Source organism: Bombus flavifrons, chromosome 6 (genome assembly GCF_040668555.2).
Source record: "Bombus flavifrons isolate JBK064 chromosome 6, iyBomFlav1_principal, whole genome shotgun sequence".
Classification (NCBI taxonomy): Eukaryota; Metazoa; Arthropoda; class Insecta; order Hymenoptera; family Apidae; genus Bombus; species Bombus flavifrons.
In genome coordinates this window covers 12,310,017-12,329,536 of record NC_138447.1, presented here as the reverse complement: position 1 = coordinate 12,329,536, position 19,520 = coordinate 12,310,017, and the positions used below count along the sequence as shown (strand labels likewise).

General features: G+C 31.7%; 5 protein-coding genes and 1 long non-coding RNA gene across 9 annotated transcripts; 4 read left to right on the top strand and 2 right to left on the bottom strand.

The window, feature by feature from the left end:
* Positions 1 to 174: 174 nt before the first annotated feature.
* On the bottom strand, positions 175 to 1,213 carry LOC138181101 (uncharacterized). Its single transcript, XR_011173441.1, has 2 exons — positions 780 to 1,213; positions 175 to 478 (listed from the first exon to the last, which is right to left on the bottom strand). It is a non-coding gene; the product is annotated as an uncharacterized LOC138181101 (long non-coding RNA).
* A 122-nt stretch (positions 1,214 to 1,335) lies between these two features.
* Positions 1,336 to 4,750, top strand: Tdrd3 (Tudor domain containing 3). 2 transcript variants are annotated; one of them, XM_069115655.1, is made up of 11 exons: positions 1,336 to 1,687; positions 1,797 to 1,881; positions 1,964 to 2,163; positions 2,261 to 2,408; positions 2,467 to 2,700; positions 2,770 to 2,900; positions 2,978 to 3,223; positions 3,303 to 3,948; positions 4,036 to 4,149; positions 4,230 to 4,329; positions 4,404 to 4,750. In XM_069115655.1, the coding sequence occupies exons 1-11, from the start codon at positions 1,647 to 1,649 to the stop codon at positions 4,565 to 4,567; spliced, it is 2,109 nt and encodes a 702-aa protein (XP_068971756.1). In that variant the 5' UTR covers positions 1,336 to 1,646; the 3' UTR covers positions 4,568 to 4,750. The 2 variants fall into 2 exon arrangements, with proteins under 2 accessions (XP_068971756.1, XP_068971755.1); XM_069115654.1 differs by having other exon boundaries at positions 4,401 to 4,750.
* A 439-nt stretch (positions 4,751 to 5,189) lies between these two features.
* SAK (polo like kinase SAK) lies at positions 5,190 to 8,462 on the top strand. 2 transcript variants are annotated; one of them, XM_069115653.1, is made up of 11 exons: positions 5,190 to 5,398; positions 5,467 to 5,562; positions 5,672 to 5,998; positions 6,088 to 6,180; positions 6,260 to 6,541; positions 6,608 to 7,147; positions 7,220 to 7,525; positions 7,591 to 7,654; positions 7,727 to 7,872; positions 7,934 to 8,113; positions 8,195 to 8,462. In XM_069115653.1, the coding sequence occupies exons 1-11, from the start codon at positions 5,342 to 5,344 to the stop codon at positions 8,372 to 8,374; spliced, it is 2,271 nt and encodes a 756-aa protein (XP_068971754.1). In that variant the 5' UTR covers positions 5,190 to 5,341; the 3' UTR covers positions 8,375 to 8,462. The 2 variants fall into 2 exon arrangements, with proteins under 2 accessions (XP_068971754.1, XP_068971753.1); XM_069115652.1 differs by having other exon boundaries at positions 7,591 to 7,872.
* Positions 8,463 to 9,197: 735 nt separating this feature from the next.
* M6 (neuronal membrane glycoprotein M6) lies at positions 9,198 to 12,588 on the top strand. 2 transcript variants are annotated; one of them, XM_069115661.1, is made up of 5 exons: positions 9,198 to 9,625; positions 10,121 to 10,257; positions 10,343 to 10,525; positions 10,603 to 10,753; positions 10,843 to 12,588. In XM_069115661.1, the coding sequence occupies exons 1-5, from the start codon at positions 9,622 to 9,624 to the stop codon at positions 11,157 to 11,159; spliced, it is 792 nt and encodes a 263-aa protein (XP_068971762.1). In that variant the 5' UTR covers positions 9,198 to 9,621; the 3' UTR covers positions 11,160 to 12,588. The 2 variants fall into 2 exon arrangements, with proteins under 2 accessions (XP_068971762.1, XP_068971760.1); XM_069115659.1 differs by lacking the exon at positions 9,198 to 9,625 and adding an exon at positions 9,692 to 9,976.
* Positions 12,589 to 12,625: 37 nt separating this feature from the next.
* On the bottom strand, positions 12,626 to 14,472 carry PIG-L (phosphatidylinositol glycan anchor biosynthesis class L). The gene is made up of 5 exons (XM_069115662.1): positions 13,622 to 14,472; positions 13,472 to 13,553; positions 13,161 to 13,357; positions 12,962 to 13,092; positions 12,626 to 12,877 (listed from the first exon to the last, which is right to left on the bottom strand). The coding sequence occupies exons 1-5, from the start codon at positions 13,932 to 13,934 to the stop codon at positions 12,737 to 12,739; spliced, it is 864 nt and encodes a 287-aa protein (XP_068971763.1). The 5' UTR covers positions 13,935 to 14,472; the 3' UTR covers positions 12,626 to 12,736.
* Positions 14,473 to 14,593: 121 nt separating this feature from the next.
* LOC138181100 (mitochondrial fission process protein 1) lies at positions 14,594 to 16,158 on the top strand. Its single transcript, XM_069115666.1, has 4 exons — positions 14,594 to 14,717; positions 14,798 to 14,910; positions 15,004 to 15,131; positions 15,215 to 16,158. The coding sequence occupies exons 2-4, from the start codon at positions 14,856 to 14,858 to the stop codon at positions 15,500 to 15,502; spliced, it is 471 nt and encodes a 156-aa protein (XP_068971767.1). The 5' UTR covers positions 14,594 to 14,717; positions 14,798 to 14,855; the 3' UTR covers positions 15,503 to 16,158.
* The last annotated feature ends 3,362 nt before the right edge of the window (positions 16,159 to 19,520 follow it).

The following is a 19,520-nucleotide window of genomic DNA, read 5'->3' as shown; positions in this document are numbered from 1 at the left end:
TTCGATCTAACACGCCTTTAACGTCTTAATTATTTTTCATTTAGGAGATCTGATCCAGTAGTATATAGTTAATTTCTCTCACTTCTATAATATATAAATGTAGAATTAAACAAATAGTTTTAAATTCATGTATTTTTTAAAGCAATAATTATATTTTCGATATATCTCGATGAATCTAGATAAAGAACAACGAAAATGGAACGTTTATTTCTATTCGATAAGCATTTATACAATTTTTATGGGTAATCTATGATAATCATGGAGTTGTGTACACTCAGTTCGTATTGGTGCATTGGTAATATGAGTGGGTCATATTCTTAATCGTGCTTATACCGTTCCGTCATCTCCGAAGTTAGTTCCTGTCTGATCTAATTTCATCGTTTGTTCAAACAAGACTCCACCCGAGTAATAATCATCAGCTCAAATTGATGCCTTTCTTATTCTTCGCCACCGTGAGGTCTGTTGGTAGTAGTGATCTCTGTAAAATTTATCGATCGTAATTGATTTACGAATTGTATGAAACATTCTGCATGGTCTTACTTGAGGTCACACATATTTCGGATCTTATTTTGAATTTTATTTAAACTTACACAATAGTTATAAGAAAAAAATTATAATTCAATAGATTAATAAACAGTTTATCAAGTTATTTAAAGGTTAATGACATTGTACTGTCTTATTTAATATTTTTATAAAAGCTAATGATGGAATTTTAATATTTCAATATCGCCGATGATCCGTGGAATTTCAAATATGTATTCAAAAAATGTTACACTTACTTTTCCCCAACACTCGATTTTAGAACTTAGCGTGTGCGACGTGTATTCATGACACATTTTCCGCGCGTGTGTTCAAGCATGATTTTCAAATAACGATGAGTTACATTCAATTAGTCTACTTATCTACTTGAGCTCTTTTGCGCGATTTCTTCTAAAATCTGCGTGAGATTATGTTTCACTCTAATTCTGTTTTAAGTATAATTACTTTGTAGCTATATATCGTTACATAACCTACTACATATTACATTTGGAAAAGATTTTAAATCTATATATACTTACATTATAAAAATAACATTACTTAAAAAATTTTTAGATAAATATAAAAATTAATGTTACATTCGTTTATAATCTGTAAATGATATGTAAATAAATGGTCATTTAAGACTTTATATATGTATTAAAAGTTTAAAAATCCAATAAAATGTCACATGAAATGCCAAAAATATCATTTATTGCTAGACAATAATACCTGTAGTAGCATCATGTTCAAATAACGACCGATGTATCGATACTGAACTATTGCAACACAGTACCGATATATCGATCTTAAAATCACAGTACACTAAATGTTCAAGATGGTGGCGAAGAATTCGAGGTTTAATAGGCGCGGTTCCTTTTGTTCGTTATTTGGACAAGCAAAGTGGTATTATTACATATAATAAACGATTCCGTATATTTATAAAAGTAGCTGATTTCAATATTGGAATTGTTTGTACTTCGACGATTTGTTCTCTATTGGTTTAAACGTCAGCTGACACATGTTTATGTACAAGTCGAATGTACGCATGTAACGTATATAAAATTTCACCTGGGAAAGTCGCCGAATCAAAACGATCGTTCCATTGAAAAACCTAGCTAGAGAGCGAAATGACGGTGCAAACTATGGAAAAGTTGAAAGATAAGGGGTGGTACGTATAAAAAGTGACGTATTTCGTCGTTTGTGAACGTCGGTGTTTAAAAACACGAATAAATTTTTATAAATTTGAATGTACAGATATATATAAATGTTTGGATTAGGTACATTACAGATCACGGGTACAATACTGCAAGAGATTCTGATAGTGTTACTGATATACAAAAAATTATCAAGCGATTATTAGATGTAAGAACAACTCCTTATATAACTTTCTCCTAAAAACAAATAATTATTTGCATGTTTTAAATCTTTTTTATGTATTGTACAGCTTGATTTAAGAGAGATTGGTAGTGGTCAAGGAGATATAGTTCAGGGTAATATCGTATTACAAATACAAAAAGTACGTAATGTAGCTGCTCCTAAAAGCAATGAAGAATCTCGAGCAGCTCCACGCTTGTTAAAATTCTTTTTGACTGATGGTAAAAATAATTTTCAAGCTATAGAAGTTGAACATATTTCATTTTTAAGGTATAAAACCATTGCTTGATTAATTATATGTATAAATAATAATTGTCTCTTTATAATTTATGTGAGAAAATTGATATGATGAAATTAATTATTGCAGTTTAAATACACCTCCCGGTACAAAGATACTAATTGGTTGTGGGAATGTAGCAATGTCCCATGGAATTATTTTGCTAAGGCCATCGAACATAGCACAAGTACTTGGAGGAAAAGTAACAAATCTTGTAGAAAAATGGGAACTGAACAAAGTATGTTGTATCATTCAATTCTAATATACATGAAACTAAGAAATATATTTTGTAACAGAAATTAGCACTACATACCAGAATGAGATCTATGGAAGAAGGTGGTCCACCACCATGGATACCATTTGGGAAAAAAATTATAAAAGTTTCTGAACATGACAAAAACTTTAAAGCTTTAGCAGAAAAAGAAAAGTCTAGTAAAGAGAATACAGAGTTCGAAGCTCAACGTAAAGATGCTATAGCAGAAGCTGCTAAACAAGGCAGCAAAAAAATTTTTGGTGGAGGAAATAAGCAGGTAATTTCTATGAAATATCCATAATATAAATATTTAAAACAATTTTATTCTCGTGTAATTGTTTTATAGCTTCTAGATCACAGTGTACAAAGAATCATAGATCAAGGCTTTTCTATAGAGCAAGCAGAATATGCCTTAAAAGTTAATCGAAATAATGTTGATAAAGCTTTGAAAAGTTTGCAAAAAACAGATAAACACAAGTATATCTATTTTCTTTTATTTAAAAATATTAGTTTTTACTACTTTCTGACTATCAATCCTGTTTCAATTATTTTAGTACTTTTAAAGAGCCACGAGAATCGCGTGAACCACGAAATAAACGATTCGATAAAAAGGTAGAAGAAGGTAAACCAAGTAGTGGAAAAATATCTCTTTTTGATTTTCTGGAAGATAAATTACCTTTACAATCTGAATCTACGGAACCAACCAATCCACCTCAGAATAGTTATACTCAACATACGGAAAACAATTATGACAAAATTGAACTTAAAAGTAATGAATCACAAAGTGGAAAAGGTGGAAGGTATGCTTTATCATGGGTAAAATTTTTACAATAGTGTAAATTATAAGCATATTCGTTGATAAAGGTCTTCTTTATGTAGATCTCAAAAAGGAAGTCGTGAGTATCAAATTCCTCCAAGACATCTAGAGGAAAATAAGGGTAGCAAAAAATCAAACTTTAATAGTCCTACTACTCAATATTTGCAATATAACGGCGGGAATCATTCTCAACAAAATAAACCACCAAGGTTTCAACGAAATCAGGATAATCATAGTTATTCTCAACAAGATAATTTACATAAAACGTATCAGAAACCTCAGTTAAATGATTCTCGAAATTCTAATGTACAAATACGTACAGATGGGGCAAACGTTATGAATAGTAATAATTATTATAAAGCTCCACAAGACCAACAAGGCAAACATTTTGGTGCTGGCAGGAGTTATAATCACTATGAGACCGATACCAGAAATAAACAATCTTATGATTCTTATGCCAGGCATAATCGAGCACAAGAAGATGGAACACATAGAGCTTATCCTGCAAATACAACTGATAAAAATTACAAAAACCAACTAAACAGATTTCAACCAAACGAGACTTCTGGTGGCAAGGGGATTGTAGAATCCAATAGCCAAAGGAGACAAAGCCAATACAATCAAAATACCAATGTTCCTTCTGTTGGAAGTACCTGGGTTTGGCGCGTAGGTGATAAATGTCTTGCTAAATACTGGGAAGATAATAGGGTAAGATAATATAATTATTTATACATTAAAAGCTTATACTACTAGTAGTACTTACATTTAATTTCATTTAATGTTTTCAAAATATAGTATTATAACGCAAAAGTAACTGGGGTATCAGATAGGACATGTGTTGTTCAATTCAAAGGGTTTGAAAATTATGAAGAAGTGCTTCAAGTGGATTGCTTACCTATAACAGATGATGTATGCAAAACATATGTAATACTTAAACATGTGTCTTCAATACCATATATAAATAACAAATGTCTTGTATTTACTTGTAGAATCAAGCTGTTCAAGATTATGTTATGGATCAAAAACAATCGGATCAAAGATTCAGTAATAGGCAGCTGCGATACGACCAAGCTCAAAATCACATAACTGGTAAATTTATAATTTGTTTACGATGATTATTTATATTTAAGGTACATAAAGGTATATAAAAGTTTCTATAGCAGGTATGGAATTTCGAAGAGGTGGAAGTGGTGTTGTTCCTGCAAGTAAAGCTGCTTATAACAAAAAACGTAATCAGCAAAGAAGCACGCAGCCCATTTATCAACCACCGGCGCAACGATGTCAGAATTCTATGCCTATGAATACTCAAAATAATTCTTTACTTTAATGTATTGTCAGTCTTTTTTTTCGTAAAAGTACTAAACATCGCTGAATTATTCATTGTAGTTATATTATTTTTAAAGACTGACCTCATGAAAAAGAATAGTCCATACTTGTCATGTATGGTAGTTTAAATCATAGGTCAATCAATTAAAACGCGATGTAAACGAATCCTGTGCCACAAATAATTCATAAATGAAAGATGTAATAAGTGTACAATTATAGTATGAATTATTTCCTTACACAGTGAAAGTGAAACTAATAATTAAAAATGTAAATCTAAGGTATTTATTATAAGAACTAAACATCAAAATATTTATATTGTAGAATAATCATATGATAATATCGAAAGATTGTGCAGCATTTCAATATTTCGTCCAATTTCGCTAAAACACTAATACAATTCGCATAATGTAAAAATTGTGCTGTATATTATTTGTAATTAATTTGTAATTATAGTTATTTAGAATGAATTATAGTTACGGAAATTGAAAACACGTTTAAATTCACAACAGATTTGAATATTTCTATTACTGACCTACCTTTAATTCATTATAAATTAATCATTTTATGAACATTTCGAATAATAATTAAGATGTTCTTAAAGCGCCATCTACCGAGCCCAAAACTATATAAAATTTACATATGGCGAACGCGCCATGTTATTTCTATTTATTAATTTATTGATATATTTACAAAATACATTTAATTTTGAAGAAATTGTATGCAAAAGAAAACTACCATATAGTGATCGTGGTGATTGAAACAATTATATGGTTTTATGACTCGAAGGCCGGTGATGCCATCGCTATCGGGAGTTTTTGGTGAACAAATAGAGGTTAGCTTTTTGAATTTATCCGCTTACATGTTTTATTGTAACGTCTAATTAGTAATTTCTAATCGTAGGACTACGAAGTATCAAACTTACTTGGGAAAGGGGGTTTTGCTAGTGTGTATAGAGCAAAATGTTTGCGCAGTGGTATAGAAGTCGCAATAAAAATGGTAATTTAAATAATCCTTTAAATTAAATATACGTACACATATAAATTTACATGTATTTAAAACAATTATTGCAAACAAACATTTAAATAGTTATTGTAAATAATTTTAGATCGACAAAAAATTGATGCAAGCTGCTGGGATGGTGGATAGAGTGGGTCAAGAAATAGCAATTCACTCGAAATTAAAGAACCCAGCTATTCTTGAACTATACACAGTTTTCCAAGATGCTAATTATGTTTATTTGGTATTAGAATTATGTCATAATGGAGAACTTCAACGTTATCTTAAAATGCAAGGCTCTCGTGCATTGTCTGAAGCACAAGCTGGTCATATAATTAGTCAAGTAGTGCAAGGATTATTATATTTACACTCATATCAGATACTTCACAGAGATATGTCTTTGTCGAATTTGCTTCTGACTAAGGATATGCAAGTGGTAAAAAAACCTATTTATTAAAATTATATGATTTTTGAATGTGATAATTAAACTAGATGCATTAAAAGTAGTTTAATCTTAATTTATAGAAAATAGCAGATTTTGGTCTAGCTACCCAATTAACAAGGCCTGATGAGAAACACTTAACTATGTGTGGTACTCCTAATTATATATCACCAGAGGTCTGTCAAATAATTTGTAATTATATGTAAGGAATATAGAATAATTAGAATATAATACTAATTGCTTATATTATTGTAGATAGCAACAAGGTCATCACATGGTTTGGAAGCAGATGTATGGAGTTTAGGATGCATGCTATATACTCTATTAGTTGGCAAACCTCCATTTGATACAGATGCTGTTAAAAGCACTTTAACACGTGTGGTAATGGCTGATTATATCATGCCAGCTCATTTATCAGATAATGCTAAGGACCTAATAGATAAGTTATTAAAAAAAAATCCAAAAGATAGAATCCGCTTGCGTGATATTCCGAAACATCCGTTTATCACTAATATAAAAAAAAATAAATTATACAATGTAAGTAATAAATAAAAAGATCGTGTAAAAAATCAACCAGCTTATTATAGATATTTGTATTAATAGGAAAAGAATAATATGAGCAAAGGATTATTGGGAGATGGTATCATTGATTCAGGGGTTGGAAGAACATTGTCTTCATATGGAAGGCCAAGAATGCGTTGTAGGTCGGAAGAGAGAATATCATCAACGCCCATCATGTCTAGTGCCCTTGGACCTATGTTTAGCGCGAAAAGTGATCCTTCATCAGAGCCTGTTGTAAGAATGCATTCACAAAGAACAAATGCTATAGATTATCGCGCTAAAGAATATCCCGTATTAACTGGAATACCATTAGTACCACAAAGTAAAGTTTTCTCACAATGTGAGCTCTATACCAGTTCCAATGCATATAAGGAAATTGACAAACACAAGAATGATAAACATAGGAAAAAAGAAAAAGCTGAAAATTGTTCTGAAAATACAGAAAACGGTGGAAAATTATCAGTCTCACCTTTGTCTTCTAAAAGATTGCAACCTGTGAGACATAAGACAAAAACTGCAATTCTTACTATTTTAGATAATGGCGAAGTTTGCGTCGAGTTTATTAAACGTAGAAATGGCATGGTATGTATTAAAAAATTAATGTTTAAATAAATTTTTCACGTGAGTATGTATATAATTGCCTTTTTGTTGTAGGAAAAAATAAGTGAAGTGTGTCGAATATCGAACGATGGTTTAAGAATTATTCTCTACAAACCATCATCATTAACGAATATCGGTAATCAACCACTCCCGTTACCGACTCGTGGGGCAGATAGCATTTATTCATACGAAAATTTACCTGCCCATCATCACAAAAAGTACATATATGCGTCTCGTTTCATAAAACTTGTAAAAGCAAAAACTCCGAAATTAACGATGTATACTGAACGATCAAAATGTCAGTTTATGGAAAATGGGCCACATCCAAATTGTGAAATTCACTTTTATGATGGAGTAAAGGTATAAAAATAAATATCATAAATTATAGGTAAATATTGAAGACATTAAGATTTTTATCCTTATAGATTGAACGTGTTGATGGTATAGTAAAAATAATGGAAAGGAGTGACGGTTCCACTTATGTCGAGGGTGAATTTCCATCCCATTTAGATACATATTACGAACATTATTCAGAATGTTATCAGCGTTGTTTGTTGATAGAGTCTACTTTAACATCTTTAGAAACAGCTACTGGATATTCCTGCTTTCCTATTCTTATTGGACGTAAGCCTAATGCGGCTTTGAGTGATTCTCCTTGTTTACAAGGAAAAGAGAATATTTCGCAAGCAACGAACAATGCACCCGTCGTAAGTAACAATATACGTATAATTTCTTTAATAAAATATACATAATTGATTAATATTGTAGATGCCATCTTTTGATGCTAGTTCTGTTATTTCGACGGTAGCATCGCGGTCACGAAAAATGAATTCTATACGAAATATTGGTAGTAGTTTTTGCAAAGTATCAATTCCAGGTATAGGTACTGCGACAAAATTATCTTCTGGAGACATTCATGTTGATTACAGAGATGGTTCTACTTTAACTGTAAGTATATTTATAAATTCCATTAATAATATTAGAATTAGTAAAATGAGAACACAATTTAATCAAATTTATTATTTTAAGGTAAGTCCTCAGAGCAATGGCAATAATATAATCTATAAAGGTAATAATGGTATGGTTATAAAATATAATCAGAATTATCAACAAAACGTGGAAGTACCACATATTGTTAAAGAAAAATTATGCCACCTTCCTGGAGTTATTAAATACTTTGCTCAACCGAGGAGTAAGAACATCCGGTAGTTTTTAGCTATACATTTAGATATAAAATGTTTTGTATAAAATATAGAGAGTGGGCCAAATAAAATATTCTAAGCTATTTCTACCCAAATTAGTGCAGACACAGACTTTTTTTTAAACTGTTACATATCTGTGCAACAAATTTTTCTCGGGCGACTACTGGAGGAACGAACGAAATAATATTTGCCATTTGGAACAGGCAAATAAGATATACATAGTCTAAAAAATAGTGACGAAGAATACTTTTCTGATTTAAAATTTATAGAAAATTTTATTAATATATGATAATATTAATATAACTTTCTATTTTAAAAAATAGGAGGAGCTCCTCTTTGTTCCCTCAGCAAATTACTCCTTAGCTTTCCTATCCCATTTAATTAAAGAAAAAGTGGAGCCTTGTTTGCATTTATTTCAGAGAAAATAACTTGGAATACCTTATTTAACTCGCTCTTTGAAAAGTAATTTTCTTATAATAAGAGCAAAATTATATTTTTTATATTTACATAGCATATATACAATATCTTTTAAGTAGTTGATTTTTTAAATATAAGGAGGTAGATACATCTTAATTTTTTTTCTATATTTCTAAACTTATATCAGAATTTTATTATATAAGATTCTATAATAAAAGATTTAATATCTTTTATGCTATCATATACAAAATATAAAATCAAATGTAATTTTCAATCAAATTTAAAATAAAGGTATCCAAGTCAATAAAAACTACAGCTATAAATTCATTACTAGAATAATAGTTGATTGTACTAAAAAGGAACAGTATGTTTGATTTACTACGTGCCCTACAATCTATAATCGAGAGGACAACGATCCCATTCACTTTTCCTTTTGTCGCCATATTGGTTTGTTTTAAAAGCTTATTTAAAAACAAATGATATTCTCCAAAAATACATATATTTTACTTAAAACGCAATAATTGCTACACAATATTAACATATACTGATTTATTCTGCTAAATTAGACAAATAAAATAGAAAAAAATATTTTCGAAATATTCTAAGGGCCAATTAATAATAGTAGTCTGTCAGAACCCGTAGAATCTCTATTAACAAATGGTGTAATGCGCTGATGTGTAATTACGAGAAATGTGTGGGATGTTGTTCACTAATACAGTAGAATGACATCCAATTACGACATTAATTGAGAGAATTCTAGCATTGTAGTCTCAGAATCTACAACGGACAGTGCCCACCTAAAACGAACTTAACCTTGAACAACATTAAAATCGAAAGATGGGTAAGCAACAAATTTACAACAATTGTTTATTTATGTACGATAGTGATAAAAGGTCTTCTCCCTCGAATAGAAATCTTTCCTAGTAACGATCCAATACCGCGGGTAATCGTACGATATGCATGATAATCTTATCTGTCATACATATATGTGGAAACATTACTCATTCATCGTTCAATCATCGCTTCACACTTCATTCAAACGAATGTTAGAGTCATTTATGATTAAAGATGAGGAACGCTCAAGGTGCAAGTGATAGTTTACCGTTACGTAGACGGTTTAATAGTAATATTAGTATAGATAGATTTTCCGAAAAAAGTCTTCATATGCTTGATTATGAAGATCGATCTTGTAGTAAGTTCTTTATAATATAAACTTACGTATATGTTAGTATACAAACTTTAGAAGTCAGTAATAATCTGTTTTATAACTTTTGAGACAATATCATTAATTTATATATACTAAATCATTAATAAATTATCTTTTTAACGTCTGTAGGGAGTATATGCAATGATTGTATGGCCAGAGTACCATATGCAACTCTTATTGCAACAATAATGTGTTGCTTAGGAGTTGGTATATTCTGTGGTACAATGTATAGAGGTGTTACATTGGGCTCTTTAATGATGGATCAGGTAAGTTGTCACTATAATCCTATTATAATGTTCTTTTTATATACATTATACATTTAATATGTTTGTTTATAATCATGTATTTAAGGTATTTCATTTAAGACTTGGATGGTTAGAACCTGTTCAATTGACTTTTGCAACACTTGGTGCTAGTATGGCAGCTTTAGGTTTTATGATATTATGTGTTGGTTGCCTTGCAACTGGAGCTACAAGACATAAAGTATATAGAGCCTGGAGGTCCAGAGTTGGTGGACGTATCTCATGTGCTGTTGTATGTAACTTTAATGTTATTAGTTATAATATCACAATATGAAGTAGCATAAATAGAATATTCTTTACATTTTTTAGTTCATGACAATTACTTATATATTACAATTAGGATGGCTCCTAATATTTGCATTTTTGGTTATAATTGCTTGGATTTTTACTATATTCTGGGGTTTATGCAGTAATCCTCGTGTCCAGTCTCTTGATCAATGCATTGATTTCACTCAATTTAGTAAGTACAATTTATTTTTTTTTAAATGCATTTATTAATTAATTAATTACTATGGGTAGATAAAATTTCATATATTATATTTCTTGAAGGTTTTATATTTCCAAATAATACAAGAGTAGAGGATATGAAAGTATGTGGACCACAAGAAGTGAAATTATTTTGTAAAGATTTTGTTGAAAAAGCAGAGATCATGTTTATTTTAGCAACAGTAGCTGCCATGCTGGTTGTATTAAGTCTCATACATTATTTAATGTGTTTATCTGCTAACTATGCACATATTAGAGATCATGAGAAGTTTCAAGAATTACAAGAACTTCAATACCTGCAAGATCCAGGAGATCCAGATTCTCCTCAACCCGGTATGGGAACTTTGAGCTCGCACCATCGTGTCAAGGATAGATTCTAGGATACGGCCCGCGAGATCTTCGCGATGAACCCCCTATAACTTTAATATTCTTGTTTACGAAACATTGAAGACATCTACTCTACAAGAATTAATAATGAATTTGATGTTATTCTTCTCTATGTACCTAAATTCAGTATTCTACTAATTGATTAATGTTGTGGTAGTTTACTGATCGAGGATCTTGCGGGAACACTTTATGCCGTCCATTTTCTGCGACTGTCTTGTAAGCATTTATTTTGTTTTAAAGGTATGAATTCGTTAAGTAATGTTTTAAGATAAATAAGATTTCATCTTTCATAATATTAATTCCTTCGATTATTTGTTGAACTTCTATGTATGCAGTGTAAGACATACGAGAACATTCCATATTTCGTACATATTTGTTGATAAAGTATAGTTTATTTTGAGCAAAACTGTATATACGTGCGAGATACGAGTAATATAAGCGCACAGAGAGTATTCTTTCTAAACTATTTGCTATACAAAGATATGCCTATATATACTTATAATTCGTACTCACAAATTTCTACTATGCATTAATATATTGTTTCATATTACAAGTTTATTTAATATTATCTTTATATTATGTAAGACTATAAATGCAGACTGCATCATTACGTTCTATTTGATGTCATTCTAACAGAGATTTTTTTTACATAAAAGGTGCAGCTTTTTTGTACCTCTTTAGGATAAATAAGAAAATTACTGATATGATGTATTACTAGCGAAGTATTTTAATTATGTTTGAGGAAAGAGCCAAATAATTATATTTTAAATTTTCTACTTATATTTAGTAAATGATAAAAATACTTAAAAGATCTATAATTTAATAATTATGATTTTTTCCAACATGCATAGTTCAGTTTTATGTCACAGATCTATTGCTATTTTATAAAAGATCAAATTATACTGTAAAAAATGTTAAATGTTAAAAAGACAATATGAAGATAATTCTAATTATACTTTATGCACAAATCTTAACTGTGCCAAATCTAATACGATTTAAATTATGAGAAATTATCACGTATATTGTACGTTATCGCTAAGAGACAGATTTTAAAAATGGATATATCTAAAATCTAGAATAGCAAGTATAACTTGCAATAATTTCGTACTTGCTCAAATTCTTTGATAGCAATTCAAAGTTCTGTTGGATGCACATATGTTGAAAAAAAATTCTATATATTACATATACGTAATAAGAACATATCAAACTGAGGATTGTACTTTATCTACACAAATTTGCAATAGAATAATCAAATAAGTGAAATTAATGCACGAATTACATATAATAAAAAATGTGTTTATTGTTTTCCTTGAGATACATTCTTATTTCTTGAGATACATTCTTATTTCTTGAGATACATTCTTATTTCTAAACAATTGTATATTTCTGTAAGATCGAATAAAAAAATACTTTCTACTCAAACTGTATGTTCAGTGTTGACAAATATTTCTGAAGTTTCTTTGAGAATGGTATAATGTCTTTATTATATGTACATTAATAGATAAATTTAATTCTTCAATATGTACAATTAATTACAATTTGTACAATAGTATAAATTAATGTCTATAGATTATTCATCATCAAACTGGAGATCCAATTCCAAATCAAGAGCACACACTTCTTGTAAGGTATTAATAAATGTATACCGCGAAAATATCATGTACAACTTTCGAAACCAAACATATTGTGACTTGTGTGCAGCCATAGCCTTCTGTAAAGGTAATTCCTATATGTTAGCAACTATGATCGAAATGAGAGTTTTGCTAGAAATTATATATGTTAACTGCACACTTACTTTTATATTATTTTTTTGATCATATGTTATTAAATACCAATATGAAGCAGATAACAAACTAATTGGCAAATCTAAAAGTTGTACATACTTTCTAATTATATTCACAGATTCTAAAACATATAGTTTACAATCTGGAAAGAGATTCAATTATTCAAAGTGTTTTATATGTCAATTTAATACACCAATAAATAATACTAACAATATGGTACTTTTTTTTCTATGCATAATGCAGCTATGGCATAGTATAAAGAAATGTGATTCTTATGTTTGCTTATTCCATATTTATCAAATGTTACAACTGCATTGATTTTATAAATCTCTACATGTTGCAAAATACATTCTGCCACTACCTCTGTTGGCCATTGTACATTTTGATCATCAGGTAACTCTGTACTCCTATACATGTATTTATTGAACTAAGATAGAAGATTAAAAAGGTAATATTGAACAGTATTCAAATAATTACCAAGAAGTTATTTTGTAAATTAGATAGATGAAACAATTTCTTACATCACTATAGTTACATTATCTTCTGGAATTCCTAATAGTTTTGCACATTGCCATAATTCTTCTTTCCTCTTCTTATCCCCACCTAAAATGATATGTAGAGATTTTTTAACATCCAGAATATGGTAATTCATGTGGGATTAATAAACGTACCATTGCTAAGACAGAGGAGGTAAATCTTACTAGCCTTTGATCTTGTAACCCAGTACATCAGTGGACCAAAAAACATGACCTCATCATCAGGATGAGCTGTAACTAACAGTATTCTGGCAGGTGGACCCGGAAGCTGCCACACTGTGTGGTTAACTCTCTTCAAGATTGAATAAAGAGAAATACAAACGCAAAAATACGCAGTAACAGCTATTAGCAACTGCCATGAAATTTCATTGATGTAAAACCACCACCAACAAATTATTTCATTAATTTGTATACTAAGATATTCTCTAATTAAATTGAGATCTATCATGTTGAATGGTGATATATGAACTATTTTCACTTACGAATATTACGGTCCTGTCATATTTCTGGAAGAGTAAACTATTCCGTTAGAATTAGAGACAACATTTCTTTTGTTTAAAGGACTTTGCAAGGTTATGTTATACGAGATAATAGGATTGAGCGCCATACTTGAGTACGTTAATACAAATTCACTATTGTAATGCTTGTATACTCTGCTCCTGAGACTATTATTATTTGTTAAATTATTTTCTTTTATAAATAAAAAATCTAGATATTCCTTAGTACTTATTCAAATTACTTTTACTAACGTTCAATTATGTGATTAATGTGTAGGAATTTTGATATAATTATTTCAAGTTTTAGTTATTTTATATATCGTTAATTGTTGTCTTTCATAAAATTAAAAATTCACTCAATAATGAAGTCTATGGCAATATTGATTACGTTCTATAAGGATTCATGTAGTATTTGAAATAGAACATTACTAGAAGTTTAATTTTTAAATCGTCTTGTAATTTATAAATTTATTTCTTTTCTACAATTGTACGTACAAGTCAAATTATATTTGTTCATTAAACTTTGTCTTCACATTATTTTGAATCCTTTACCACGGGTAAATTGTTGATATTACAACAGAGTTACCAAGAAGTAAAAGTCTCTAGATTTAAAATTTTGACTATAGATCTCTCGAATCTTTTTAGAAGACAATAATCTTTTATCATGTATTCTGTAATTGTATGAAAATAATTATTTACTTCAAGTAATTTCACAGAAGCGCACTTAATTATTTGTAAGTTATGCAATTTATATTTTGGAAAAAATCGATACTACGCCAATGAGCGTCATTTATTCTATCGAGTAACTTTACAGATGCATGAAACTAGGTTATGTTTAGTAATCTGAAAATTTAATAAACAAAATTTCTACCATGGACATAAAAAAAGAAGTGGATCTTTACCGTGATACACCAATCAGATATTTGGGTAATGGAAGACTATTGTAGTCGCTTTTTTAAACAGTTTCTTATTATTTTCATTCATTAACATTATGAATGACATTTTTGATTCTCTTTTCAGGATATGCAAATGAAATTGGAGAAGCTTTTAGATCTATAGTTCCAAATTCAATTGTATGGCTCAGTTACGCTGTAGCCAGTGGCTACGTTCTTGCAGACACAATTAACAATGGCTTTAAAGCTTATCAAGTAAGCAATTCATAAGAAAAATATTATTTAAACATACTATACATATTAATAAGACTACTATAAATATAAATTGTATGTTTCAGGATAATGTAACTCCAAAAACAGCAAAAAATACCCTACTTTCCATGACAGACACTTTATTGTGGCAGTCATTTGCATCTGTAGTTGTGCCTGGTTTGACAATTAACAGAGTTTGTGCTGCTGTTCAATTTGTACAAAAAAGAAGTAATAATGTGTTCTTAAAAAGCAAATGGATTCCAACCATTATTGGTTTAGCATCCATACCTTTTATAATACGTCCTATAGACAATATAGTAGAAGAAACAATGAATGTAACATACAGAAGGTGGATAGGATACTACCCAAAATGACCATTAATTAATAATATATGATTATTCAGAGCTGTTCGAGAATAGATCTTAGATTTATTCGGCTTTCGAATGAAACGAAAACATTTTCGCTTATATATTACTCTAGCATAAAAATGCTAATATAATATTACTGAAAGTTATTTATTTTATTATACTATACACGTTGAATTTTGTATTGCATTGCTCAATATCTTGGAACATGTATTCGAAAACAAATCCGAATGCTTTGTTAAAAACAAAAAATAAAATTCGCTATTGTTATTTTTGTTTTTCTCTCATTTCATTTTTGTGTATGCCAATTTGATCAAAGATGGGTTTTTTCTACTAATATCTACAACAAGAATAACAAATGAGCATATAAATATTATAATTTTCTAATATTACGCTGATACATCGAACTTTTTTATTAATCATATATTACTTACGTTACTTATGTCGGTATCTATCACTTCAAACTAGAGCGCGCGAAGTAGAATTGTCCAATATATAGTCAGACGCACTGAACATGCTTATCAAGCTCAAAAGTCTAAATCGAACGCAACAAGTAACACATATTATTACATTATATTGTTTATTTTGAAACAACTGTACCTTACATAATAGAAAATATGTTTCATAATGAAAAAATAAAACTCGTCGAAAAAAAAGAACGACTATTTAAAAGATATTACATAAATGTTTCTTTTCCTTCTTCTATTACCCTCGTATCTTTTATATTTTTATTTGAAATATCAGTTCATAATTTTCTCTCGTTTGATCGCGAGAGTTAAATAAACGATGGAGATTCGTTGAAAAATCAATAATAATTACCGTAGACGGAAAATCGTAACTCATAGGCCACGTTCATTTTCCCATTTATCGTCTTGTCGGGTCAAACGAGCTAGCCGCAGAACAATGGCTCGACATTGCATAGGAACGAATAGCCTGTCATACCTGTGACATATATTTTTTCGTCACAGGTACAATCACTACGTCAACCGACAAGAAAAACTAATCGTATTTCTTTGTTCGCGGAACTGACTTCGCGATTTTGCAAGACGAACTACGCGCCAAATACGGATAGAACATTTTGTTCTTACTACGAATCTACGATTTCAAGTACGATACACATCGTAATGTGTACGAATCGGGAAGGGATTCATTTTTATTCGATTATCATTAGACTGTGGTTTTTTTAAGTATTTATGGGGAATTTGAAGGTGCAAAATACACAGATTGTGTATAACATACAAAACTATATAAAATATAAAAATATATGGTACTCGTTATAATATCAAGGAAACTAAACAATTGCCTACCTAAATTCCATTTTTTAATTATACGAATTTGCATAAATATCTGCAGCCTAATTATCATATCTTCTATATGTTTTCCATTTGTTTTCCTTTTTCTGTGTACGGAACACGAGCGCATACGGTACTACAGTGAATTTCTCATTTTCATAAAATTAACTATCCTTCCATTCGATCTACTAAAACGCCTTGTAGACGAAATACTTGGAGGTTAAGTAGAATCTGATTTGGGAAGAGGCATCAATTTCTCGCTAATTAATTCTCATACAGTTATTACGTATTATAGCATTTTATTGCCTCTTAAAAGTTGGCGCAATACGATTTAATGCTGGTCGAGTTGCGGATAAAACGTGCAAAAAAATCCAACGCCCGGGGATTCTCGCGATTATGAAATTCCGTATATATGTCTTCGTCGTAAGATTTATAGCACAATAATAACAGGATGCACAAAAACGGAAGCATTTTAATTCTAATGTTAAAGTACTATCGACGGTTGGTAATCGGACAAATTACACGATTAGGAGGTAGTGCATTATGCAAATTAATAAAAGTCGACGATGAAATAAAAAAGGTGTGTTAATAACATTTTTTAAATCGTTAAAATCATCGAATTGTTGACAACTTTAGTCGTGTAATTATTTTCGATGAAACATTTTCTTTTAAACGAACAATTGTAAAACTGAGTACAAAAACATATGAATTAGTCAGAAGTTACAAGTTGATCAACTTCAATTTTTGAAGATTTCTTAATTTCAGTATCAGAATACATGGCTAGCTCTTTTAAATCAATTTTTTAGATACCAAACAATTAACCTCGATAAAATACGTCAAATTGTCTCCTATGTAATTGGTATATACGTAGATTCAAATAATTGTTTCATTCTAACCGAATCAATTTCGAAGTTTCGATGTATCGTTTCGATCGAAAATTGTTTAGTAGATGGGTGTGCAAGACTAAATAAAATAAAGAAAATTCGATTTTATGAGACTTTTTCGAAAGGATATAATTGTCCGTAGAAGAAGGATAAAATAGGACGGAGGACTATACTTACACAGGCGCTAGGTTACGAATTGACACATTCATGGGTCGGTCGATTTTTCACGGGACCCTATAATAATCTTGACAGCTTTTCAGTAGTCTATGGTCGACCCTCGTAATAAGGTTAACCAGTCCACCGTGATATAATTTATAGAGGCCACTTGTTTACGGCTAATTATGGCGGCACGCGGGCGACGAGTACATTCTTTTTTTCTCGTATGTCGTATGTCACGCGTTTCCGACAGCCGACAGTGTCTCAAGTTCGATGAAATTTAAGAACGCATCGATGTAAACGTACAACTGAAATCTGTTATCACGATCAGCGAATATATAGAGAAGCATAAACCGTGAAACCTAAATTCTTCGCACTGTTCTTCGTTATAACAAACGGGAGCGTCTATCAAACACGACGAAAATCACGCGCGGACTCTGTTCGAGTGGCAGCCGAACGCTATAAACAATGCTAATCGGCCAGTGAGCTTAACATATTTCTCTGGTGCAAGATCGACAGAAGATAACTCGTAACCGAGAGAAAAGCAAAAGTCCACCGGTATCGATCCTTTAAAACCATCGAACAATAGCTCGAAGAGGTCCTTAATCGATAGAAAGCAACGCATTGCCTCGGTACACGCCTCCGTCACAAAACGAGCCTCGCGATAAGGTTATGTCTCGTGAGTCGAACAGAGGGCGCGTACACACATGCATACGGACAGGTATGTGTGCTATCGGCGCGAATAACGGAGCGAGGAGGAAAGAAGATCCGAGGAACGTCCGCGGGAAGGAAAGCGACGGTTTAACAGGAAAAATAAAAAAAGAAGGAAAGATGCCGTGGCCTGAGAGGAGGATCAGGTAAAGGCGAAGAAGCGAGAGAAGGAAGTAAAGGAGAAAGGAAGAAGGGTAAAGAGAGAGAAAAGTAGACTGGCGAGGGGGAGTAGGAGCGGGGGAGGGGGACAGAGGGATACGTATTTCGCGGGCTCGAGTGGTAAAGATTCTCTGAAACCTGTGGCATTTCGCGAGGTACTCTTCTCTTCGGTATACGCCGAAGGGGGATCGATAGCGCGTCAGAGACGAGGAGAATCAGGCGGCAGGCTATTTCGAGCAACAACACGGCGGCAGAAGCAGCAGAAGCAGTAGCAACGACAGAAGCGTCCCGTCCGCCGCCAGAGATCCGCAGCCATTCCACGGCCATGTCTGACGGCGCACGGGGTTGGCTACGCCCGAGCGGGGTCTAGCCAGCCAATCGGAACGGAGCGCGAAAGGTCCCGCGCCGTGGTCGTGTCCAATGGGCGTAGCCCGTTCCAGCTAGGCGCGCGACGTCTTGTCCAAGTAGAGGGGGGCCCTCGCGGTTGTCACAGGTGCAGCCAGTTGGCTGGCGAACTCGAGGCGAGCGTGCTCGAGGATCGTCGCGTTTCACGTTTCGCGTCGTCGATCAAAGCGCAACCGTTTGTCCGGTAATCGTTCCTTCCACTCGTACGCATCTTCCTCGGTCTACCATCTCCATCCAAGTTACGTTCTAACGTCATCGTTTACGTCGATCCGTGAAACGCAATTTAAATAAAAGAAATAAAGAAAAAAAAAGAAAAGACAAATAACTGGAAAGAGTGCGGATCTCGAAGGAGAATTCGTTGGCAAAAATCAGCGCGCGTCGTGTGGTTGCTTGCACGGCGAAAAGTAGGCAACGGGATCA